Source organism: Lagenorhynchus albirostris, chromosome 8 (assembly GCF_949774975.1).
Source record: "Lagenorhynchus albirostris chromosome 8, mLagAlb1.1, whole genome shotgun sequence".
NCBI lineage: Eukaryota > Metazoa > Chordata > Mammalia > Artiodactyla > Delphinidae > Lagenorhynchus > Lagenorhynchus albirostris.
In genome coordinates, this window is record NC_083102.1 from 96,896,064 (window position 1) to 96,921,956 (window position 25,893).

Here is a 25,893-nt window from a genome sequence, read left to right on the forward strand (position 1 = left end):
GGACCGTCTTCTTAGCAAATGACGCTGGAGCCGTTGGGCACCCATTGAGAGAAAAATGAACCTCACACCGAATCTCACACCTTACACAAAAATTAACTCAGAATGGATCATGGTATTAAAGGGAAAAGGTAAAACGATAACACTTTTAGAAAAACACCTAAGAGAAAATCTCCAGGACCCAGGGTAGGCAGAGACCTTAGACTTGACGTCAAAAAGGGAATGATTGGTAAACTGAACATCAAATTTAAAAGCTTTTGTTCTGCAGAGGGCTCCATTAGGAGGATGAAAACACAAGCTACAGACTGGGAGAAGATATTTGCAAACCACCTACCTGCCAAAGGTCTTTCATCTATAATATATAAAGAACTGTCAAAGCCCAATAGCAGAAAAGCCAACAGTCTGATTAGAACATGGGCAGAAGTCATGAAGAGACATTTATTTTGCCAACGAAGACAGTCAGATGGGAATAAGCACATGAAGATGTTCAGCATCACTAGCCGTTAGGGAAGTGCAAATTACAACCACAGAGAGACATCACTGCACACCAAACAGAATGACTGAAGTTAAATAAGTAGTGAGAACAGCAAATGCTGGCGAGGATGCAGAGGGTCACTCATGCCTGGCTGGTGGACATGTAGAATGTGCAGCCGCTCTGGAAAACAAGTGGGCAGTTTCTTAAAAACTAAACATGCAACTACCGTCTGACCTGGCAGTTGCACTCTGAGTATTTATCCCAGGGAAATGAAAATCTGTGTTGCCACAAAAACCTATACATGAATATTAAAAGCAGCTTTATTCATAATGGGCAAAAACTGGAAATACCCCAGATGTCCTTCAGTGGGTAGATGGTTAAAAAAATGATGTGCATCCGTACTGTGGAACCCTACTCAGCTGTAAAAAGGCATGATTTACTGATTGCTTCAGCACCCTCCAGGAATCTGCAGAGAATTATGCTGAGTGAAAAAAAACCAATCCCCAAAGCTACATACTGTACGATTCCCTGTGCATAACATTCTTGATATGACAGAATTATTGAAATGCAGAACAGATAGGGCTTGCTAGGGGTTAAGGAGGAGACCAGGTGGGTGGGAAGTGGGTGCGCCTTGTAAAAGAGAAGCGGGAGGGACCGTGTGATGGAATGTTCTGTAACCTGACCTTCTAGTCACTATCCTGGTTGTGATGCTGGGTGATCACGAGATGTTACCTTAGGTATAACAGGGTGCGGGGTACAGTGGACCTCTGTGTATTATTTCTTACAACTGCCTGCCATTTACAATTATCTTAGAATTAAAGGTTAAAAAAAATTAAAGACTCTGCATATACAAAATTGTGATTTCACTACCTCTTGGCACAGTGGTGAAATAGAATGTACCTAACAGGAGGATATAAGCACCAAGTAATGATTAAGTAATAAATTATCTAAATTGTAAGAAAAGAAAAAAGGAAGGAGAGATGGGGGTGGTGATATAAGGGAATTAACTCTTTCTCTGCCGTAACTGGAAATCAACAGCTAATGTCTTAGATTGATGAATCAGGCAGTAGCAATGTAAAATCGTTACTTAGAAAGTTGGCCCTAGATCCAGAAGACCCTGGAGTTTGCTGCCTCTGGGAAGCAGTTTATAGGGTTGCCTGGGTTGGGACCAGATGGTTGTTTTTTGTTATACATTTCTGGGGACTATTTACGTTTTTAAACTTCCTACATGTATCACTTTGTTAAAAATAAAAACAGCGACGACAACACAATGCACTAGTGGTGAGGAGACTTTTCCTCCCGCCTACTCGAGTGTAGTTCTTTATGGAAAGTATTTTGTATTCGGAATGAACATTACTAACATGAAGGTGAGAGGCACTTAACAGTTGCTCCTCATTTCTGAATGCTTACCTATACGGCAACACTATTTAACATTTTAAATACATTTTCTCGTTGAATCCTCACCCGGCTTTTTTAGAGCAGAAGCATCCTTCCCAGGGTTTCGACCCCATGAGGCCCAGGGTGGTGCAGGGGTGCAGGCTCGGGACCTGTGAACCGACATTCTGGCTTTTAATTCGGGGGGCAGCAGCAGGTAATTAATCACATGTGTGATACCAAACCCAAGATGCTTCTTGATAAGTTTTGTTATTTCTTATTTATTGTATTTTTAAAAGTTGAATAGGTAAGTTATGGACATGGTACAAAATTCAGATGGTAAGGCGATGCCTGGTGAGGAGAGGTCCCCAGTCCCCCCGCCCCCCCGCCCCTGGCAAGAACCATTGGCATCAGTTTCTCGCGTGTCCCTGCACGGGCGGTCTGTCCGTATCCGAGCACACACGTGCATTTATTCCCAAATGATTACCTAGTGCACACTTGGCACCTCGCTGTTTACACGCGACAGTATATCTCGACATATCTTGGTGGGTTGGGGCACATAAATGGGCCTCGTCCATTTCCCTCCCGTTATAATGGCTGTACCACATTTTATGTAACCAGTGATCTAGTCATACATGTTTAATTTGTCTCTGTTACACATTTTACTAACCCTCTAGGATAAATCGCAGAAGTAGAATTGCTGGGTGTAGGGCTCGGTTATTTTTATCTTGACAGACATTTCCAGTTGCCCTTCATGCGGGATTTAAGCTGGTGCACACCATGGGCAGTCAGGACGAATGCCTGTTCATCCACACTAAGGGGCCACACAGTGTACCTGCGGGCTTCTTGATCTTTGCCAGCCTGACGGTCATAGTCTGTTACATTGCAGTTTGTACTTACGAGTGAGGTTGTGTATCTTTTCATATGGTCGAGTCAGATCTCTTAAGTGTCTTTCTACAGCCGCTTTTCTGTTGGGTGGTTGGTGGTTTTCCCATACGTTTTCCCTTGCGCTCAGTGTGGTAGGTGAGTTTGCCCTTCGCGGTGAAGTTAGTTTTAAGGTTTTCCCTGTTTGTCGCTTGTCTTTGTTCAGAGATGTCTCGGTTCTCTAGAAGCAGGGTCTGCAACTGGAGATTGTGTTTGATGATTCAGGGTGAGAACCTTCTCCAGGTTCTCAGGAGAAGGGGAGGGAAGGAAGCAGGATGGGGCAGAGGAAAAAGATGTGTATCTGCCCACTTACGGGCACGTAAGGGGCCCCTAAAGGCCACACAGGCGCCTCTTTGTCCCCAGTGCGTAGCAGCTTCCTCACCTCCTCATCACGATCTGGGCCGGTTGCCCCTGCAGAACAGTGCCACCTTTCTCTGCTTGCTTGTCTGCGGAATCAGGAGGGGACTGCGGTTTTAAGTTTAGATCCCTTTTGTGTCCCCTGGTAGAAGCATTTGACCCCTAGAGCCAGGCTCTCAAAACAGACGGAGCCAAAAGTCTCAGGGCTGGGAGCACACGCTGCCCAAGCGGGTCTCCTGGATTGATGGTGATCAGAGCCACTCCTGCTGCCGTACCTTGGACCCCAGACCCATCCGTTCTGTCCACTGGGGACCAGGCGTGGTGTAATGACCGTTGGTTCCAGATGTGCCCTGCATTCTGAGGAGATGTGGCATCCTTTCAGGTGTCCCCTCCTGGATGTGCCCCGACCCTGTAGAGGACCTTGACGGTGGTCTGGGCCCCTGAGTTTCAGCATTTTCTCAGACCCTCTTTTCCAAGCCTTGAACAGTTTCCTTCCCCTGTGTACTGTTACTCAAGTGAGTGACTGTGAGTCCCTTCGGAGGGCACTGGGGGCGTTGCTGCAGCGCACACTTGTGTCGGTGTTACAGATTCCTTCTCCTGGGGCTTGGCCTTCCCCTCAGGCACTTCCTGGGACTGGAAACCGGGTCAGAGACTGCCACTTTGCGTTGGAGCAGCACACTCAGTGGTGGTGTCCTTGTTTGTATACATGAGGCGGGACCGTGGTTGGCTCCCAGCAGCTCTCTTGCCCCTGGGAACGCTTCTGCTCTAGTTGCATCTCTGTGGGGCCTGCATACCAGCTCCCCCTCCCCGCCATTTGACCATTTACAGTCACCGCCCACTGCAGTGAGCACGCCTGCCTGCCCTGCTCCTGGTGGCTGAGTGCTGCCACCTGGCTTCTGCCCTTGCAGGGTCCTGTCGTCCCCCTCGCTCCAGGAAGCCTAGCGCTAAAGCATCTCCGCCATTAGCTCTCCCCCTGAGAACAGCCACCACAGAGCTGCTGGGCGGTGCCAGCGCCCCTGCCAGCCCATTCGTTCCAGCTCACCCTTGAGAGTGGGGTGTCTTCCCAGCCCTCCCAAGTAGCAGGGGCAGTCGTGGGGTTCCAGGTCTTACACGGTAGGCCCCGTCCAGCGGGCCCACCTCTCTGCATCTTTTGGAACCTTTACCCACAGTTTGCTCGGCAGTTCTGCAATCTCCACTGAGTTTAACATGGGCCTCGTGTTTGCTGAGCTTCTAAGCTGTGCTAGCAGTGCATGAGGGCCGTGTCCGGGCCCTTGACCAGGGTTAAGTGCAGAGCCCCGTAGACACGCTCATCCAGCTGGGAGTCCATCCACCTCCATCCGGCACCTGCTGCTCCATCAGTGTTCAGTCTCTCTTCCCAGCGGGTCCCAATCGTGCTATGTTGAGATTTGATCCCAGGAACAGGTCTTATGGCCAGGAGGGGCGGAAGGGGCAGACCCTGAGGAGAACAGCATTGTCATGAAAGGTGCCCATCCCAGTGAGGCCTGTGTGTCGTTTTTGAGCAAGGGGTGTGTGTGTGTGCGTATGTGTGTATGGGGGTCCTGTGGCTTCTAACAAGTGGGATTGGGCCACTTCTGCAGGCCTAGAGTGTTGAGAAGAGTATGAGATGAGGTTCTCAAGTGCATCTACCTAGGTGTCCCCACCCCACGTCTCATAGAGTCCTGCCCTTCCATCAGGGCAACTTGTTGATCGAGGTCAAATAGGTGGATGTTATAGGGAGGCTGACTTCAGCTCAGTATAAAAATGGGCTTCTCTTGTATCTCATCAGAAATTATTTTTGGAAATACTTTCCGCTGTTTAGAGCTGAAGTGACGAGCTCACCAGCACGTTCCTGTGTTGGCTGCAGTCTCTATAAGGGCGGCAGGAACGGCAGTGGGGTTAGCGGGTGCCCAAGACAGTCCGGCTTTTGCTGCCAGGGCTGATGGAGCTGATGTGACCGCCAGTCAGATGTCCCCTTGGTCTGTGTTGTTCCACCACGTTCATCTCTCTGCAGCTGTGTCCTGAATGTGCTATGATCAGTTAATTGGCACAGCACCCTGCGCCATGTCGTCTCACGGCGGGTGTGGGCTGGTCCCTGACATCGCTGAAGGAGGCGCTGCACATTGGTCAGGACCGGCAGGGGACCGCCCAGGACGGTGGGGAAGGCTTTTGTAAGAACTGTCCAGGAGGCACACTTTGTCCCATCTGGAGTTACAGCAGGAATGAGAGCTGCAATTTTCCTTTTTGACAAAACATGTTTTACTAATACATATTTTGCAGCAAAACAAGTCTCAAATGAGTGAGGACTCACCTCTGTGAAGAAAGTAGAATCCTTCTCGGTGATCTGTGAGCCTGAATTTGAAGTGTGGTGGCACTTTGAGAAAGGCAAGATGGTGGTGGTGACATTGTGTCCCCCAGGCCACGTGGAGGCGGGATAGTCCTTGTACAGTCCTGCAGACATGATAACACCAGGGCACTTTTATATGACCCCAACGTAGGCAATATTTTTTTAATTACTATTTGAATTTAAGCAAAATTAATAATTTGGGATGATACACATCTAGAAGTGGTAACTAATATACAGTATAATACTGATTATGATTCAAAAGTTTTTTAGCAAATGCAATTATTTATTTTATTTTTTTTTTGCGGTCCGCGGGCCTCTCACTGTTGTGGCCTCTCCCTTTGCAGAGCACAGGCTCCGGACGCGCAGGCTCAGCGGCCATGGCTCACGGGCCCAGCCGCTCCGCGGCATGTGGGATCTTCCCAGACCGGGGCACGAACCCATGTCCCCTGCATCGGCAGGCGGACTCTCAACCATTGCGCCACCAGGGAAGCCCGCAAATGCAATTATTGAGTGAAGCTAGGATACGGTTTTTTTATATGGTGAAATATGCATAACAAAATTGACTGTGTTTAAATGTATATTTCATGGTATTAAGTACACTCACGTAGTTGTGCAGCCATCACCACCATCCATTTCCAGAACTTTTTCTTCTCAGAACTTTTCAGTACAATATATATATACACACACCACATATTATTTGTCCATTCATCTATCAATGGGCATTGGGTTGTTTCCAACTTTTGACTACTGTGAATAATGCTGTTATGAACATGGGTATACAAATGTCTGTTTGGGTCTCTGCTTTCAGTTTTTTTTCTTTTTTTAATTGTGTTAAAATGTAGCATAAAATGTACCATCTTAAACATTTTTAAGGACGCAGTTCAATAGTATGAGATACATTCACGTGGTTGTGCAGCCATCACCACCATCCATTGCCTTAACTCTTTTCATCTTGTAAATCTGAAGCTATACCTATTAAACAAAAACTCCGCATTCTTTCCTCCCCACAGCCCCTGGCAACCATCGTTCTGTCTCTGTGAATTTGACTTCTCTAGGAAGTTCACATGAGTGGAATCATACACTGTTAGTCTTTTTGTGACTGGCTTGTTTCACTTAGCATAGTATTCTCAAGTTTTACCCGTGTTGTAATGTACTGCAGAGTTTCCTTCCTTTTTAAGGCTGAACAATATACTATTGTATGGATACACCACATCTCGCTTATCCGTTCGTCCATCAGTGGACACTTGGGTTGCTTCCATGTTGTAGTTATTGTGAATGATGCTGCTATGAACATGGGTATACAAAAATCTCTTTGAGACCCTGCTTTTAATTCTTTTGGGTCTATCTATACCCAGAAGTGGAATTGCTGGGTCATATGGTAATTCTATTTTTAATTTTTTGAGGAACCTCCATACTGTTTTCCACAGCAGCTGCGCCATTTTATATTCCCACCAACAGTACACAGGCGTTCCAGCATCTCTGCGTCCTCGCTAGCACTCGTTATTTTCTCTGTTTGTGTTTTTCACTAGCCATCCTAATGAGTTTGAGGTGGTATCTCATTGTAGTTTGGATTGTATTTCTCTAATGATTAGTGATCTCAAGCATCTTTTCATGTTCTTATTGGACATTTGTGTATCTTCTTTGGAGAAAAGTCTGTTCAAATCTTGTGCCCATTTTGGCATCAGGCGTTTTTTGTTGAGTTTTAGGAGTTCTCAGTATATTCTAGGTATTAATCCCTTGTCAGATATATGATTTGCAAATATTTTCTCCCATTCCGTGGGTTGCTCTTTTACTCTGTGGATAGTGTCTCTTAATGTACAAAATTTTAAAATCTTGTTGAACTCCAGTTTGTCTGTTTTTTTGCCTTTGTTGCCTGTGCCTTTGGTGTCATATCCAAGAAATCATTGCCAAGTCCAATATCATGAAGCTTTTGTCCTATGTTTTCTTCTAAGAGTTTTATTGTCTGCTTGCAGTTCTTTTTACCTAGATATCCAGAGTGGAATTGCTGCATCATATGGTAATTCTATATTTTATTTCTTAAGGAATGACCATTCTGTTCTCCACAGTGGCTGTACCATTTTACAGTCCCACCAGCAGTGCACAAGGGTTCCAGTTTCTCCATGTCCTCACCAACACATTATTTTCTGTTTTTTTTTTTTAACATCTTTATTGGGGTATAATTGCTTTACAATGGTGTGTTAGTTTCTGCTTTATTATTTTCTGTTTTGATAGTAGCCATCCAGATGGGTGTGAAGTAGTATCTCACTGTGGTTTTGGTTTGCATTTCGCTAGTTACTAGTGATATTGAGAATCTTTTCATGTGCTTATTGGCCATCGGTACACCTTCTTTGGAGAAATATCTATTTAAGTCCTTTGCATATTTCTTAATCAGGTTGTCTGGTTTTTTGTTGTGGAGTTATAGGAGTTCTTTATGTATTCTGGGTATTAACTTCTTGTCAGATATATGATTGTAAATATTTTCTTCCATTGGGTAGGTTGTCTTTGCACTCTATTGATGGTGTCCTTTGATGTACAAAGTTTTAAATTTCGATGAAGTCCAGTTTGTCATTTTTTTTCTCTTATTGCCTGTGCTTTTTTTCCCCCACATTAAAGGTTTTTAAAATTGTGTTAAAATACACATAACATAAAATTTACCATCTTAACCATGTTTAAGTGTACAGTTTAAGTGTTCTAACATTCACATTGCTGTGCAACCATTACCACCATTCACCTCCAGGATTGTTTTCACCTTGCCAGACTGACACTCTGTACCTATTAAACAATAACCATGTTTCTCCCTCATCCCAGCCTCTGACAGCCACCATTCCACTTTCTGTCTCTCTGAATTTGACTACTCTGGGATACCTCATATAAGTGGAATCATATAGTATTTACCTTTTTGTGCCTGGGCTTATCCATGTTGTAGCATGTATCAGAATTTCCTTCCTTTTCTTTTTTTTTTGGCGGTACGCGGGCCTCTCACTGCTGTGGCCTCTCCCGTTGCGGAGCACAGGCTCCGGACTCGCAGGCTCAGGGGCCATGGCTCACGGGCCTAGCCGCTCCGCGGCATGTGGGATCTTCCCGGACCGGGGCACGAACCCGTGTCCCCTGCATTGGCAGGCGGACTCTCAACCACTGCGCCACCAGGGAAGCCCTCCTTCCTTTTTAACGATGAATAATATCCCACTGTTTATAACACATTTTGTTTAACCAATTCTTCCGTCAAGAATTGAGTTGCTTCCACCTTTTGTTATTGCCTGTGCTTTTGGTATCATATCCAATAAATCATTACCACATCCAATGTCATGAAGCTTTTCCTCTATGTTTTCTTCCAAGAGTCTTATAGTTTTAGGTCTTAAATTTAGGTGTTTGATCCACTTGAGTTAATTTTTGTGTATGGTGTTAGCCAAGGGTCAAACTTGATTCTTTTGTGTGTGGAGTCTTGTTTTCCCAGTACCACTTGTTGAAAAGATTGTCCTTTCCCCATTGAATGGTCTTGGCACCCTTATCAAAAATCAACTGATGCTGTATATGAGGGTTTATTTCTGAACTCTCTATTCTATTTCATTGCTGAGTGTCTGTCTTGATGCCAATACCACACTGTTGGTTATTGTAGCTTTGTAGTAAGTTTTGAAATCAGGAAATGTGAGAATAGATGAAAGGTAGTATTGATAAATTTAAGAAAGGGTTTGCATTTGGTTTACATGAGCACATAAGAAGAGGATAGGGCTTCCCTGATGGTGCAGTGGTTGAGAGTCTGCCTGCCATTGCAGGGGACACGGGTTCATGCCCCGATCCGGGAAGATCCCACATGCCGTGGAGCAGCTAGTCCCATGAGCCATGGCCGCTGAGCCTGCGTGTCCGGAGCCTGTGCTCCACAACAGGAGAGGCCACAACAGTGAGAGGCCCGCGTATTGCAAAAAAAAGAAAAGAGGATAGAAAGGCCTCTGCTAGCTGCACATCTGACAACGTTCTGGAATGTTCATTTGTAACAACCTTAAGTATGAGCCAGTAATTAGATGTGCTGCTTATTTATTTCTAAACTGTTCTGTCAGAGGGGTGGATTCTCACCGCTGTAGAGAGTGGGGAAACTAATACACAGTTTAGTTTTATTCTCTCCCCCTCACCCCCATCTTAGAAAGGATAAAATCTAAAACTTTTTAGAATGAGTATGCATTTCCCTTTGGAGCTACCCAGCACACTCTGAACAGCTTTTGAATGCAGCTGTTCTGAAGTTTAGGATGCTCATCTGGCTGTGCCGAGACTCAGCCTGTATCTGCCACTGTGCCCTGTGTGAGCTTCTGCCAGTCCCTCTCATTTCTATGCCAGTTTTCTTCTCTGTGGGCAGATGGTTGCCTGGCACAGCAGTAGGTGAACTGGCTCAGGCCTCTGTGTTTACTTTGCTTGCATTTGATAATCCCCAGAGTAACCTGCCTGCTTGGTTCCCCAGTCAGAGAGGGCATCTGCAAACAAAGACAGTTTGATTTCTTCCCTCCCAATCTTTACCTCCTATTTCCTTTTCTTGTCTTACTGCATTATCTAGGACTTCCAATACAGTATTGAAAAGCAGTGGTGAGAGAGGACATCCTTTCCCTGTTCCTGGTCTTAGGCAATCTTAGAGCTTCTTATCATTAAGTATTGATGTTAGCTGTAGGTTTTTTGTACATGTTCCTTATCAAGTTGAGGAAGTTCCCCTCTATTTCTAGTTTGCTGAGAGTTTTTGTTATGAATATTAGAGATTGTCAAATGCTTTTTCTGCATCTATTGATGCCATATGATTTTTCTCTTTAGCCTGTTAAAGTGGTGGATCACATTAAATAATTTTTGAATGTAGAGTCAACTTTGCATACCTGGGATAAATCCCACTTGCTTTTGGTTTATAATTCTTTTTATACATTGTTGGATTTGATTTGCTAATATTTTGTTGAGGATTTTTGTATCTATGTTTATGAGAAATATTGGTCTTTCCTTTCTTGTAGTATCTTTGGTTTTGATACTAAGGTAATGCTGCCTCAAAAAATGGGTTAGGAAGTGTTTTTCTCTTTTCATTTTCTGGAAGAGATTATAGAGAATTGATACAGTTTCTTCGTTAAGTGTTGAGTAGAATTAACCAGTGAATCTGTCTGGGCCCGATACTTTCTGTTTTAGAAAGTTATTATTGATTCAATTTCTTTAATAGCTTATATGCCTATTCACATTATCAATTTCTCCTTATGTGAATTTTGGTAGATTGTGTCTTTCAAGGAATTCCACTGGTGGTCCAGTGGTTAGGACTCTGCGCTTCCACTGCGGGGGGCCTGGGTTCAATCCCTGGTCAGGGAACTAAGATCCTGCAAGCTGCACAGCGCGGCCAAAAAAGAAAGAATTCCGTTGGGATCTGAGAACATACTTTGTATGGTTTCTGTTCTTTTAAATTTGTTAAGGTGTGTTTTATGGCCCAGAATGTGCTCTGTTGTGGTGAATGTTCATGTGAGCTTAAGAAGAATGTGTATTCTGTTGAATGCTGTTGTTGGGTGAAGTAGCCTGTTGATGTTAGTTATATGCAGTTGGTGGAAGATGTTGAGTTCACCTTTCTCCTTAATCATTTTCTGCCTGCTAGATCTGTCATTTTCTGTCCATTTCTGAGAGGGGGGTGTTGAAGTCTTCAGCTGTAATAGTGGATTCATCTGTTTCTCCCTGTAGTTCTATCTTTAAAGTCGGTTTCTTGTAGACAGCATATACTTGTGTCTTGAATTTTTTATCCAGTCTGACAGTTTTTGTCTTTTAATTGGTATATTCAGACGATTCACATTTAAAGTGATTATTGACATAGTTGGATTAATATTTACCGTATTTGTAATTGTTTTCTATTTGTTGCTCTTGTTCTTTGTTTTGTCTTCTACTCTATTTCTGCTTTATCTGGTTTTATTTGAGCATTTTTATAATTCTGTTGTTTCTCCTTTCTTAACATATTAATGATACTTCTTGTTATTTTGTTTTTTATTATTTTATTTATTTTATTTTTGGCTCCTTTGGGTCTTCGTTGCTGCCTACGGGCTTTTCTTTAGTTGGGGCGAGCAGGGGATACTCTTTGTTGCGGTGCGTGGGCGTCTCATTATGGTGGCTTCTCATTTATTTATTTATTTATTTATTATACAGCAGGTTTTATTAGTTCTCTGTTTTATACATATTAGTGCATATATGTCAATCCCAATCTTCCAGTTCATCCCACCACCACCACCACCACCATCCATGCCCCCGCTTTCCCCATTTGGTGTCCATATGTTTGTTCTTTACACCTGTGTCTATTTCTGCCTTGCAAACTCGTTCATCTGTACCATTTTTCTAGATTCCACATATACGTATATGCGTTAATGTACGATATTTGTTTTTCTCTTTCTGACTTATTTCACTCTGTATGACAGTCTCTAGGTCCATCCACGTCTCTGCAGATGACCCAATTTCGTTCCTTTTTATGGCTGAGTAATATTCCTTTGTGTATATATATGTACCACATCTTCTTTACCCATTCGTCTGTTGATGGGCATTTAGGTTGTTTCCATGACCTGGCTATTGTAAATAGTGCTGCAATGAACAGTGGGGTGCATATGTTTTTTTTTTAGTTATGTTTTTCTCTGGGTATATGCCCAGTAGTGGGATTGCTGGGTCATATGGTAGTTCTATTTGTAGTTTTTTAAGGAACCTCCATACTGTTCTCCATAGTGGCTGTATCAATTTACATTCCCACCAGCAGTGCAAGAGGGTTCCCTGTTCTCCACACCCTCTTCAGCATTTGTTGTTTGTAGATGTTCTGATGATGCCCATTCTAACTGGTGTGAGGTGATACCTTATTGTAGTTTTGATTTGCATTTCTCTAATGATTAGTGATGTTGAGCATCTTTTCATGTGTTTGTTGGCCATCTGTATGTCTTCTTTGGAGAAATGTCTACTTAGGTCTTCTGTCCACTTTTTTTTTTTTTTTTTTTTTGGTGGTACGCGGGCCTCTCACTGTTGTGGCCTCTCCTGTTGCGGAGCACGGGCTCCGGACACGCAGGCTCAGCAGCCATGGCTCACGGGCCTAGCCGCTCCGCAGCATGTGGGATCTTCCCGGACCAGGGCACAAACCTGTGTCCCCTGCATCGGCAGGCGGACTCTCAACCACTACGCCACCAGGGAAGCCCCTGCCCACTTTTTGATTGGGTTGTTTGTTTTTTTAATATTGAGCTGCATGAGCTGTTTATATATTTTGGAGATTAATCCTTTGTCAGTTGAGTTGTTTGTAAATATTTTCTCCCATTCTGAGGATTGTCTTTTTGTCTTGTTTACAGTTTCCTTGGCTGTGCAAAAGCTTTTAAGGTTCATTAGGTCCCATTTGTTTATTTTTGTTTTTATTTCCATTACTCCAGGAGGTGGGTCAAAAAAGATCTTGCTGTGATTTATGTCACAGAGTGTTCTTCTATGTTTTCCTCTGAGAGTTTTATAGTGCCCAGTCTTACATTTAGGTCTGTAATCCATTTTGAGTTTATTTTTGTGTATGGTGTTAGGGAGTGTTCTGATTGCATTCTTTTACACGTAGCTGTCCAGTTTTCCCCACACCATTTATTGAAGATACTGTCTTTTCTCCATTGTATATCCTTGCCTCCTTTGTCATAGATTAGTTGACCATAGGTGCGTGGGTTTATCTCTGGGCTTTCTATCCCGTTCCATTGTTCTGTATTTCTGTTTTTGTGCTAGTACCATATTGTCTTGATGTCTGTAGCTTTGTAGTATAGTCTGAAGTCAGGGAGTCTGATTCCTCCAGCTCCATTTTTTTTCCTTGAGACTGCTTTGGCTATTCGGGGTCTTTTGTGTCTCCATACAAATTTTAAGATTTTTTGTTCTAGTTCTGTGAAAAATGCCATTGGTAATTTGCTAGGGATTGCATTGAATCTGTAGATGGCTTTGGGTAGTATGGTCATTTTCACAATGTTGATTCTTCCAATCCACGAACATGGTATATCTTCCCATTTGTTTGTGTCATCTTTGATTTCTTTCATCAGTGTCTTATAGTTTTCCGAGTACAGGTCTCTTACCTCTTTAGGTAGGTTTATTCCTAGGTATTTTATTCTTTTTGTTGCAGTGGTGAATGGGATTCTTTCCTTAATTTCTCTTTCTGATCTTTCGTTGTTAGTGTATAGGAATGCAAGAGATTTCTGTGCATTAATTTTGTATCCTGCAGCTTTACCAGATTCATTGATTAGCTCTAGTAGTTTTCTGATGGCATCTTTGGGATTATCTATGTATAATATCATGGCATTTGCAAACAGTGACAGTTTTCCTTCTTCTTTTCCAATTAGTATTCCTTCCTTTTATTTCTTTTTTTTCTCTGATTGCCATAGCTAGGACTTCCAAACCATGTTGAATAATAGTGGCGAGAGTGGACATCCTTGTCTTGTCCCTGATCTTAGAGGAAATGCTTTTAGTTTTTCACCATTGAGAATGATGTTTGCTGCGGGTTTGTTGTATGTGGCCTTTATTATGTTGAGGTAGGTTCCCTCTATGCCCACTTTCTGGAGAGTTTTTATCATAAATGGGTGTTGAATTTTGTCAAAAGCTTTTCTGCATCTATTGAGATGATCATATGGTTTTTATTCTTCAATTTGTTAATATGGTGTATCACATTGATTGATTTGCATATATTGAAGAATCCTTGCATCTCTGGGATAAATCTCAGTAGATCATGATGTGTGAGGCTTTTAATGTGTTGTTGGATTCTGTTTGCTAGTATTTTTTTGAGAATTTTTGCATCTATATTCATCAGTGATATTGGTCTGTAATTTTCTTTTTTTGTAGTATCTTTGTCTGGTTTTGGTATCAGGGTGATGGTGGCCTTGTAGAATGAGTTTGGGAGTATTCCTTCTTCTGTAATTTTTTGGGAGAGTTTGAGAAGGATGGGTGTTAGCTCTTCTCTAAATGTTTGATAGAATTCACCTCTGAAGCCATCTGGTCCAGAACTTCTGTTTGTTGGAAGATTTTTAATCACAGTTCCAACTCCGTAACTTGTGATTGGTCTGTTCATACTTTTTGTTTCTTCTGGTTCAGTCTTGGAAGGTTATACCTTTCTAAGAATTTGTCCATTTCTTCCAGGCTGTCCATTTTATTGCTGTAGAGCTGCTTGTAGTAGTCTCTTAAGATCCTTTGTATTTCTGCAGTGTCCATGGTAACTTTTCTGTTTTCATTGCTAATTTTATTGATTTGAGTCCTTCCCTCTTTTTCTTGATGAGTCTGGCTAAAGGTTTATCAATTTTGTTTATCTTCTCAAAGAACCAGCTTTTAGTTTTATTGATCTTTGCTGTTGTTTTCTTTGTTTCTATTTCATTTATTTCTGCTCTGATCTTTATGATTTCTTTCCTTCTAATAACTTTGGGTTTTGTTTGTTCTTCTTTCTCTAGTTCCTTTAGGTGTAAGTTTAGATTGTTTGAGATTTTTCTTGTTTCCTGAGGGAGGCTTGTATTGCTATAAACTTCCCTCTTAGAACCGCTTTGCTGCATCCCATAGGTTTTGGATCGTCATGTTTTCATTGTAATTTGTCTCTAGGTATTTTTTGGTTTCCTCTTTGATTTCTTCAGTGATGTCTTGGTTATTTAATAATGTATTGTTTAGCCTCCATGTGTTTGTGTTCTTTACGTTTTTTCCCCTGTAATTGATTTCTAATCTCATAGCGTTGTGGTCGGAAAAGATGCTCGATATGATTTCAGTTTTCCTAAATTTACTGAGGCTTGATTTGTGACCCAAGATGTGATCTGTCCTGGAGAATGTTCCGTGTGCACTTGAGAAGAAAGTGTAATCTACTGTTTTTGGATGGAATGTCCTATAAATATCAATTAAATCTATCTGATCTACTGTGTCATTTAAAGCTTGTGTTTCCTTATTAATTTTCTGTGTGGATGATCTTTCCATTGGTGTAAGTGAGGTGTTAAAGTCCCCCACTATTATTGTGTTACTGTCTATTTCCTCTTTTATAGCTGTTAGCATTTGACTTATGTATTGAGGTGCTCCTGTGTTGGGTGCATATATATTTATAATTGTTATATCTTCTTCTTGGATTGATCCCTTGATCATTATATAGTGTCCGTCCTTGTCTCTTTTTTTTTTGCAGTACGCGGGCCTCTCACTGTTGTGGCCTCTCCTGTTGCGGAGCACAGGCTCTGGACACGCAGGCTCCAGATGCGCAGGCCCAGTGGCCATGGCCCACGGGCCCAGCCGCTCCGCGGCATGTGGGATTCTCCCGGACTGGGGCACAAACCCACGTCCCCTGCATCGGCAGGCGGACTCCCAACCACTGCGCCAACAGGGAAGCCCCTTCCTTGTCTCTTGTAACATTCTTTATTTTAAAGTCTATTTTATCTGATATGAGCATTGCTACTCCAGCTTTTTTTTAATTTCCATTTGCATGGAATATCTTTTTCCATCCCCTCACTTTCAGTCTGTATGTATCCCTAGGTCTGAAGTGGGTCTCTGGTAGACAGCATATATATGGGTTTTGTGTTTGTATCCATTCAGCGAGCCTGTGTCTTTTGGTTGGAGCATTTAATCCATTCACATTTAAGGTAATTATTGATATGTATGTTCCTATTACCATTTTCTTAATTGTTATGGGTTTATATTTCTAGGTCCTTTTCTTCTCTTGTGTTTCCCACTCAGAGAAGTTCCTTTAGCATTTGTTGTAGAGCTGGTTTGTTGGTGCTGAATTCTCACAGCTTTTGCTTGTCTGTAAAGCTTTTGATTTCTCCGTTGAATCTGAATGAGATCCTTGCTGGGTAGGGTAATATTGGTTGTAGGTTCTTCCCTTTCATCACTTTAAATATATCATGCCACTCCCTTCTGGCTTGTAGAGTTTCTGCTGAGAAATCAGCTGTTAAACTTATGGGAGTTCCCTTGTATGTTATTTGTTGTTTTTCCCTTGTTGTTTTTAATAATTTTTCTTTGTCTTTAATTTTTGTCAACTTGATTACTATGTATTTTGGCGTGTTTGTTCTTGGGTTTATCCTGCCTGGGACTCTCTGTGCTTCCTGGACTTGGGTGGCTATTTCCTTTCCCATGTTAGGGAAGTTTTCGACTATAATCTCTTCAAATATTTTCTCGGGTCCTTGCTCTCTCTCCTTCTCCTGGGACCCTATAATGCGAATGTTGGTGCGTTTAATGTTGTCCCAGAGGTTTCTTAGGCTGTCTTCATTTCTTTTCATTCTTTTTTCTTTGTTATCTTCCATGGCAGTGAATTCCACCATTCTGTCTTCCAGGTCACTTATCTGTTCTTCCACCTCAGTTATTCTGCTATTGATTCCTTCTAGTGTATTTTTCATTTCAGTTATTGTGTTCTTCATATCTGTTTGTTTGTTCTTTAATTCTTCTAGGTCTTTGTTAAACATTTCTTGCATCTTCTCGATCTTTGCCTCCATTCTTTTTCTGAGGTCCTGGATCATCTTCACTATCATTATTCTGAATTCTTTTTCTGGAAGGTTGCCTATCTCCACTTCATTTAGTTGTTTTTGTGGGGTTTTATCTTGTTCCTTCGTCTGGTACGTAGACCTCTCCCTTTTCATTTTGTCTATCTTTCTGTGAATGTGGTTTTCGTTCCACAGGCTGCAGGATTCTAGTTCTTCTTGCTTCTTCTGTCTGCCCTCTGGTGGATGAGGCTATCTAAGAGGCTTGTGCAAGTTTCCTGATGCGAGGGGCTGGTGGTGGGTAGAGTTGGGTGTTGCTCTGGTGGGCAGAGCTCAGTAAAACTTTAATCCACTTGTCTGCTGATAGGCGGGTCTGAGTTCCCTCCCTGTTGGTTGTTTGTCCTGAGGTGACCCAGCACTGGTGCCTACAGACTCTTTGGTGGGGCTAATGGCAGACTCTGGGAGGGCTCATGCCAAGGAGCACTTTCCAGAACTTCTGCTGCCAGTGTCCTTGTCCCTGCAGTGAGCCACAGCTACCCCCTGCCTCTGCAGGAGACCCTACAACACTGGCAGGTAGGTCTGGTTCAGTCTCCCCTGGGGTCACTGCTTCTTCCCCTGGGTCCCGATGCGCACACTACCTTGTGTGTGCCCGCCTAGAGTGGAGTCTCTGTTTCCCCCAGTCCTGTCGAAGTCCTGCAATCAAATTCCGCTAGCCTTCAAAGTCTGATTCTCTGGGAATTCCACCGCCCATTGCTGGATCCCCAGGTTGGGAAGCCTGACGTGGAGCTCAGAACCTTCACTCCAGTGGGTGGTCTTCTGTGGCATAAGTGTTCTCCAGTTTGTGAGTCACCCACCCGGCGGTTATGGGATTTGATTTTATTTTGATTGCGCCCCTCCTACCATCTCATTGCAGCTTCTCCTTCGTCTTTGGATGTGGGGTATCTTGTTTGGTGAGTTCCAGTGTCTTCCTGTCGATGATTTTTCAGCAGTTAGTTGTGGTTCCGGTCCTCTCACAAGAGGGAGTGAGCGCATGTCCTTCTACTCCACCATCTTGAACCCTGTGGCCCTCAATTATACTTCTTTATGAATATTTTTAGTGGTTGCCCTAGGGTTTGCAATTTACATTTACAACTAATCTTAATCCGTTTTCCAGTAACGCTACATTGCTTCACAGGTAGTGCATGCACCTTATAACCAAATTAATTACCCAGTACATCTTGCTACTTTTCTTTTGAACAGACTGTTATCTGTTAGATCAATTACAATAAGTAAAGTAGAAGGTATTATTTTACCTTCATTTATTTCTTCTCTCATGTTTTTTCCTTGATGTAGATCAATTTCTGACCAAATCATTTTCCTTCTCTCTGAATAAATTCTCTTAACATTTCCTGCCTGGTAATCATGAAATCTCCCCATTTTTGTTTGCCTGAGAAAGACTTTATTTCTCCTTCACTTTTGAAGGACAGTTCCACCAGATGTAGCATTGTAGGTTGGTGGGTTTTTCTTTCAGCACTGAGTGTTTCACTCTTCTCGTGCTTGCATGGTTTCTGAAGAGAAGTTTGATATCGTCATCACCCCGGCTTCTCTGTAGGTAAGGTGCTATTTGGTGTTTTCCTGTTGCTTACTTCAGGGTTTTCTCTTGGTCTTTGATTTTTTTGCAATTTGAATATGATTTGTCTAGGTGTAGTTTTTGGTTTTGTTTTTTGTTTTGCTGTTTATCCTGCTTGATGTCCTCTGAGCTTCCTGGGTCTGTGGTTTGGTGTCTGACATTGAGGAAGTTCTTAGCCACTATTGCTTCAAGTATTTCTTGTGTTTCTTTCTCCCCTTCTTTTCCTGGTAGTCCCACTACACATTTGTTATACCTTTCGTAATTTTCTATTGTTGGATATTCTGTTCCCTTTTTTTGGTTTGTTTTTTCCCTTCTTTTCTTTTTTCTATTTCCTTTTCAGTTTGGGGAGTTTTTACTGACATATCTCCAAGCTGTGTCCATCTACTGGTGAACGAATCAAAACATTCTTCATTTCTGTTGTAATGCTTTTGGTTTTTAACATTTCCCATTGATTTTTTTTCCTTAGAATATCCATCTCTTTGCAGACATCACCGATCAGTTCTTGCATCATGTTCACTTTATTAGAGCCCTTAGCATGTTAATCATAGTTGTTTTAAATTCCTGGTCTGATAATTCCAAAATCTCTGCCATATCTGAGTCTGGTTCTGATGCTTGCCTTGTGTGTTCAGTGTTCTTTGCCTATTACCATGCCTTATAATTTTTTGTTGAAAGCTGGGCATGGTGAGTGATTCAGGTAAAAGGAGCTGAGGTAAAGAGGCCTTCCTGCCTGGCCCCCAGAGTTTTGTCTGAAGCTTGTCCGTGCCCATGTCCAGCCCTTGGTCAGTCGCCTTCCGGTGCGCCTCCCAGGCCGGCTCCTGTGGCTTCTCCCTGGGGGCTGTGATTCTCTGTCCCCCGTTGCTCTCTCCAGTTTTGGGGGCAGCAGTTTGCCCTGTGACCTTGTCCTCTAATGGATCTGAGAAGACATGTTGATTTTTCAGTTTGTTCAGCTCTTTTCTTGTGAGGACAGGAGTGATGACGTCGAACTGGAGACAGGAAGTCTGTTGTCACCCCGTTAACAGCGACCTTAAACATTCGAGTTAGTGAGAGGATGAGAAATGTTGGCTGTAAGAGAAATCAGTAACCCATTAAATCACATTTAAAAACCGTGTTAATTGGTGGAGATGTGACGTGAACACAGCTGATGCAGCACTGCGACTGCACCACACTCGGGGCCCTTTTCTTTGAGGTTGGTTAGCCAGGTGCTTCATGGCCTTGTGTCACTTCATTTCTCTGTGCTCATCACTCAGCTGCCTGACCCTTCGTGACTTAACACGTTTACTTTTAGCAGGTTGTGCAGAACCATTGTTTTCAGTTTCCGACCATGACCCGGAAACACAAGCCATCCTTGTCTGTCCTTTTATTTATTTTTCATTTTTATTTTTATCTTTTGGTCACACCATGCGCCTTGTGGGGTCTTAGTTCCCCTATCAGAGATTGAACCAGGGCCCCCTGCAGTGGAAGCCTGGAGTCTTAACCACTGGCCCGCCAGGGAAGTCCCTTGTCTGTCCTTTTCGAATCCAGAGTCCACCAAACTAATTTTGAGGTGTCTTTACAGGACTTTGATGACAACATTGATGCAGACTGGTGGGAAGTGTGGGAGTGTTCTCCTCAGCCGGTAGAGATTTTGCTAAAAACTTGGAGCACGCCGCCTTGAGGAGGCCCCCACCGCGAGCTGGGGCGGCGGCCAGGGGGCCTGGTGGTGGGGATGCGCGAGGCTCTCGCAGTGCTCTGCTGGCGCGTGGTGGTGTTGGCTCACCTTCCCCTTCTCATGGCACTTTCTCTCTCCTCCTTCTCTCAGTACTTAGGTCAGTTAACATCCATCCCAGGATACCTGAATCCCTCCAGTAGGACTGAAATCCTGCATTACATAGACAATGCAAAGGTAACCCCATCTGCCTGACTCTGTCCTCCTAACCCTCAGCCCGCTCCACCTCCCAGCCCTGACCTCTGACCCTCAGCCCGCTCCACCTCCCAGCCCTGACCTCTGACCCTCAGCCCGCTTCACCTCCCAGCCCTGACCTCTGACCCTCAGCCCGCTCCACCTCCCAGCCCTGACTTCTGAGCCTCAGCCTGCCCCACCTCCCAGCCCTGACCTCTGACCCTCAATTTGCTCCACCTCGTCACCCCAAGCTCTGACCCTTGTTCTCTGACACCAGCTCTTGGCCCTCTGACCTTGGGCCTTCATGGCCGTGAGGGACGACCCAGTCCCGTCATGTTAAGGGTGCGCTTGGCCCTTGGCTGTCAAGACTGTTCCTCAGTCTGAACATGAACTTTATTCTCCAGACTTGCTCCTGGTGGCTCTGGGCTGTTTCACAATTCACGTTTTTCGAGATATCCAAACCACATGCCACAGGTCTGAGTCTAAGGGCGGTTCCAGAAGGACCCCCCACGTGGTTTGAACACAGCAGTGCCCTGGGGCAAACATGGCTGCACTCTGCTCATGAGTCAGCACTGGCTGTGTGGGCTGCGTGCGCCACACACGGTGCGGGGTCCCAGGGGAGCCCGTGGCCGGGCCCTGTGTTTCTGATGCCGTGTGGTTCCTTCCAGAGAGCCCACCAGCTCCCCGGACACCTGACCCAGGAGCATGACGCTGTGATCAGCCTGTCTGCCTACAACGTCAAGCTGGCCTGGAGGGACGGGGAGGACACCATCCTCAGGGTCCCCATCCATGACATCGCCGCCGTGTCCTACGTGCGGGATGACGCCTCACACCTGGTGGTCCTAAAGACAGGTATGGACCTGGGGAGTGGGGTCAGGAGGGTCCTTGGCAGGTGCCGACCACACCTCTGTCGTGAGGAGTGAGTCCGTGGATTTCACGGAGCTCTGGAGACAGTTTCTGCAGCGCTGGGTCAGCCACTGCTGCCCGCTGTGCCTGAGAGAAGCCCTCTGTCCAGAGAAGGGCAGTGACCCAGGAGGCTGTGAGGAACAGGTGCTGAGCTCAGCTACTGTCACTCAGCGCGGCCCCCGTCCGGGATGCTGACGTGGCCTCTGACACCCAGGCCTGGTAGAGCCCTGGGCGCAGGTGGCCCCACAGGGTGAGGGTGGGCCTCAGCTCAGCCCAGCCAACATTCGGCCCCTGCCTTTGGCCAGGCAGTCTTCCCAAAGCGGGGGGAGCAAAGATGAGACCAGACCAGCAAGGAGCTGTCTGCGAGACGTTCTCAGTGTGTCCGTGTAGGAGAATCAGAGAGAACCTTAAACCAGCCGTCAGCTCCCCTCGCCCAGCCCACTCCTCTCACCTGGCGATGAGGGTGCAGCGCTGCCTTACTTGGCACTGCCGGACAGGCTGCCCGGCAGGTCCAGAGCCCCGGCCTAAGTCCCCGAGAAATGAGGAGAGAAATCACAGTTTCACACATGCCGTGCCCTTCCCGGCGGGCAGTTCTCAGGTTGTCGCTGCAGCACGGACGCCGTCCTGGGCTCCTTTAGGCACTGGCGGCGGCTGGGTTGAGCCCCGGCGCTGCTCATTTCCAAAGGGCCGGTGGTGGGGCGTGAGGGTGGCCCGCTGGACCGGCCTGGGTCGCACGCTGTGCTTCCGGCAGTGCAGAGTTGTATTTCTGCTTGAGGTCATTAGTTCACGGGGATCCGAGGGCTTTGTAAAAGCCAGGGCCCTGGTGAGCTTTTTCATTACTGACTCCTCGAGCTTCAAGGAGTTTCCCGTGCAAGGGCCCGTGAATTCGGTGGGGATGCTGCGGGTCCGTGTGCACAGGTAACTGGAGCGGTTTGTGCAGGTGGCTGCCAGGATTCCTACAGCCCCTCTCCTCTGTGTGGCTGTGGCTCAGCGTCCCCTCCGCAGTGTCACACACAGCACACACACACACTCACACTCCCCACACATGCTTGTAACACCCATGTACATCCTCGCACTCACTCGCATGCACTCACGGGTCCCACACACTCACACACTCTCACTCATACTCGCTAGTTCACACGCACACGCACACACACTGCTGCTCTGTCATGCTGCACTGTGGAGCGAGGTCCCCTCTGTGCTCTGCTTGTTCCTCATTTCCCCGTATTGTGTTCAGTGAGCAGCTCCCGTTTAATGACAGGCATTATTTTAGGTTGAACAACATGAAGCTGCATTTTAATCTACAAAAATGACAATTGAAGGTGGCTCAAACTAGTAGAAAGCATGTGACATGAACGATCTCGTTTAATCGCCACAGTAAACCTGTCAGGATTCTGTTTACTTCCAGTGCTGCTGCTGGACTAACTGGGAGCAGGTCACCCGGCAGGTGGGTGGTGGCCGGCTGGTTGAGGAGCTGGCTGTGTAACTGCTCCCACCAGCGCTGCCCAGCCCCGTGGTAGCTGCCGTGCCCTGCCAGGGGACTGTCCCCGCAGGAGGCCCGAGGTCTGGGGCTCCCTAGGGACCGAGCAATGAGGAAAGCACTCTGGCTGCAGGCCTACCGGCATTTGGGCCGGTAGGAGGGGAGCCGGCCCCCGGGTTTCTTGTGTCCAGGACATTTCTCAGCGTTAACCATAGAGCAGAGTGCTAGGAAAACAGGTAACCGAGTTATTTCTAAGACAGGGGATGAGCTCCATAGGAGAAACTTCCCGAAAGATGAAAACCAGGGCCCTGGGCTTTGAGAGCTTTCAAGTTAAAGGAAGAGAATGAATTCCGTGTCCTGGAGCGGCCTCCTCATTCTAGCAGATGGCCCCGAAGGGAAGCCTCCAGACTGGGGGCCTCCTGGTCTCTCAGAGGCTCCTGTGCCTGTCAGGCGCGCTGTGTGTGAAGTGATGCACGTGGCCGTCCTCAGCACAGGTGCCGGCAGTGGTAGCTAACGCTAAGCGCCTACTGCCCGCAGGCTGGCTGTGTGCCTCCTTCAGCCTGGGCTCTGCTGGCATTTGGGGCAACATGGGGTCAGGGGTAGGGGTCAGGTCTGGCTGCAGGAGGTTCCGTGTGGCAGGCAGAGCTCCGAGGACATGGAGACATCTCGTTAAAGGATGTTTCTGTGGATGTAGGAGAGTGGACAGTGGATCTGAACCGGGACCTGTGGGGACAGCCTGTAGGACTGTGGCTGGATGCAGCTGGGGGGCTGGAGGTGGGCTTGCTTTGCGTGGCTTTGGAGCCACATGCCTGCTTCCTTGAGAGCAGCCATGGGTGCGAGCCACAAAGCTACTAAAAATGTTCTAAAAAAGTAGAACGGAACAAGTGAAATCAACATTACTAACGTATTTCATTTAGCTCTTTATGTCCAGACATCATGTCAGCGAGGTCAGGGTAACAGTCGCTAGTGAGCGCTCACGCAGTCTTTTTTGTCCTGAGACCTTGTGGGTAGTTTCCACTTCGGGTAGCGCTCAGCACCTGTGGCCCGTGGGTCTGTGGGACGGTGCAGTCCGGGGTCTAACCGTGGGATTCATGGGGCTCAGCCTCCACACAGGGTGCGGCCAGCCCTGCTCCTCAGAGCCCTGGTCTTTGCAGGCCCATCCACCCCCAGCATGGCTGTTCCTGGTTGGGTTCCCGTCTCTCAGCTGTGTCTGAGCTTCGGGTGGTCTCCCTCCGGGGTGGGCTTGCGCTGAGCTACCCCGGCATCAGGGGAGCTCAAGCCTTCACCTCCACTTCCTGCTCCCAGGTGTCAGACAGGCCTGGAGCCCTGTTCCTGTAGAAGCTTCCCTGGGCCCCAGGCCCCCCTTCCCACTTCAGGAATTCCCCCTCGCGTCCCACAAGACCTTTTGTGTGAGGAGGCGGTGTGTAGTGTTAGGAACACAGTGGGGGGCTCTCACGTCTAGATCCCTACCTGGCTTCTGCCCCTCACGCACCCTCGGGCCTGGCGCTCTGCCCTCTGTGCCTCGTTTCCCCATCTCTTGTCAGGATTGTGTATTAACCTTGTCACTAGAACCCTGTGAATGCTTTCTTTTGTGTAGATCAAAAGCAGCTGAATATTAGCAGTTTCATATCTCAGCCTAAGATATTCGCACTGTCTGGCAAAGATGCTGGAAGGTCATGTAAGGTGATGGCTTTGAGTGGGCAGTGGCAGGGGAGTGAGGATGGGAGGGTGCTCTTGTGAAGGGAAGGTGACGATGGAGGTGTGCCTGGCTCGGCCTGTTCCCACCTGAGTCAGGTAGGGGCTGCCCAGAGCCTGCTGTTGAGCTCTCATACCTGCCCTAACCTGCCACGGTGTTGACTTTCCAGCCCAGGACCCCGGCATCTCCCCCAGCCAGAGTTTGTGTGCAGAAAGTTCCAGAGGCCTCACCGCAGGCTCCCTGTCAGAGAGTGGAGTGGGGCCTGTGGAGGCATGCTGCCTGGTGATCCTGGCCGTGGAGAGCAAGGTGAGCAGGGTTGGCAGCTGGTACCCAGGCCCTGCCCATGGCCTGCCCATCCCCCCCATATCCTGACCCAGCCCCACCTACAGCTTGCCCAGGCTCCACCCACACCAGAGCCAGCCCCGCCTATATCCTGATCCAGCCCCGCGTACCACCTGACCCAGGTCCCACCCCAGGTCCCACCGGCTCCCAGTCTGCTGGTTTGTTCTTCTCTTGGTGGGCCTCACCGCCCCCTTCCTCCATGCTGACGGGGGCCGTGGTCTGTACCCCAAGCTGTGCCCTTGGGGAAGATGCTTGGGAGCAGGGAGTTGGCCACCCAAGAGCCACCAGCCTCGGGGAGCCCCCTGATACCCTTCTGTTAAGCTTTTGCATTTGTGAGCCCAAAGCAGGGCCGCCCCACCTTAGGGAGCCTCTGATCAGCATCCCTCCTCCCCAGCCCTGCCCACCTGCCAGCTGGGAAGTTCTTCCTCGTGGGGCCGCCTCACTGGCCTGTCCCCACTGGAAGCTCCTGCAGACACTGTCCCGTGTCCCAGGGGCAGAGCCGCCCCAGATGGGACGCTGCGTTAACGGCACACGCGTGAAACACTTGTGCGGTGTCAGGAGTGCCGTCCGTGTGACCTGGCACGGGTGCTGTTCCCTCCCTGCCCCTTTCCCGTGGCTGGGACAGGAGTGGGGAAACGGTGCTGGCTGGAAGCGCAGTGGAGGAGGAGGGCCGGCAGCTGACGCACTTGCGGGTCCAGCCAGCTTCCTGGGTGTGGGCTGGTGTCCTTGCGGCGCCGTTGGGCAGTGGGAGGCGTCAGGCCCTCGGTGCAGGTGTTTGTTCTGCATCTGAGGTGTCGAACGCCCGGAAGCGGCCCAGGAAGCCTCCGCATTGTCCTCCGTTGGCAGGTCGCCGCAGAAGAGCTGTGCTCCCTGCTCGGCCAGGTCTTCCAGATCGTGTACACGGAGTCCACCATCGACTTCCTGGACAGAGCCATATTTGACGGGGCCTCGACACCCACCCACCACCTGTCCCTTCACAGTGGTACGTGAGCAGGAGGGCCCTGCCGCCCCTTCCCACCGGGGCTCACTCTGCCGCGAGCTCTTCCCAGGACAACACCTGGGCAGCCTTGTTGTGCGGTGGCCCTGTGGCCGCCGTCCCGGGGGGTTT

The 25,893-nt window shown here is 46.8% G+C and overlaps 1 protein-coding gene across 13 annotated transcripts in view; it reads left to right on the forward strand.

The window, feature by feature from the left end:
* Nucleotides 1-25,893, forward strand: part of CCM2 (CCM2 scaffold protein) — a 59,117-nt gene that overhangs the window by 27,895 nt on the left and 5,329 nt on the right. For 11 of the 13 annotated variants that reach the window (XM_060157434.1, XM_060157430.1, XM_060157426.1 and 8 more), the window contains 4 exons: nucleotides 20,281-20,364; nucleotides 21,030-21,213; nucleotides 24,613-24,749; nucleotides 25,632-25,767. In XM_060157434.1, the coding sequence (XP_060013417.1) occupies nucleotides 20,281-20,364; nucleotides 21,030-21,213; nucleotides 24,613-24,749; nucleotides 25,632-25,767 (541 nt within the window). The remainder of the gene's footprint in view (nucleotides 1-20,280; nucleotides 20,365-21,029; nucleotides 21,214-24,612; nucleotides 24,750-25,631; nucleotides 25,768-25,893) is intronic. The other 2 variants (XM_060157431.1, XM_060157429.1) reach the window with 1 other exon arrangement.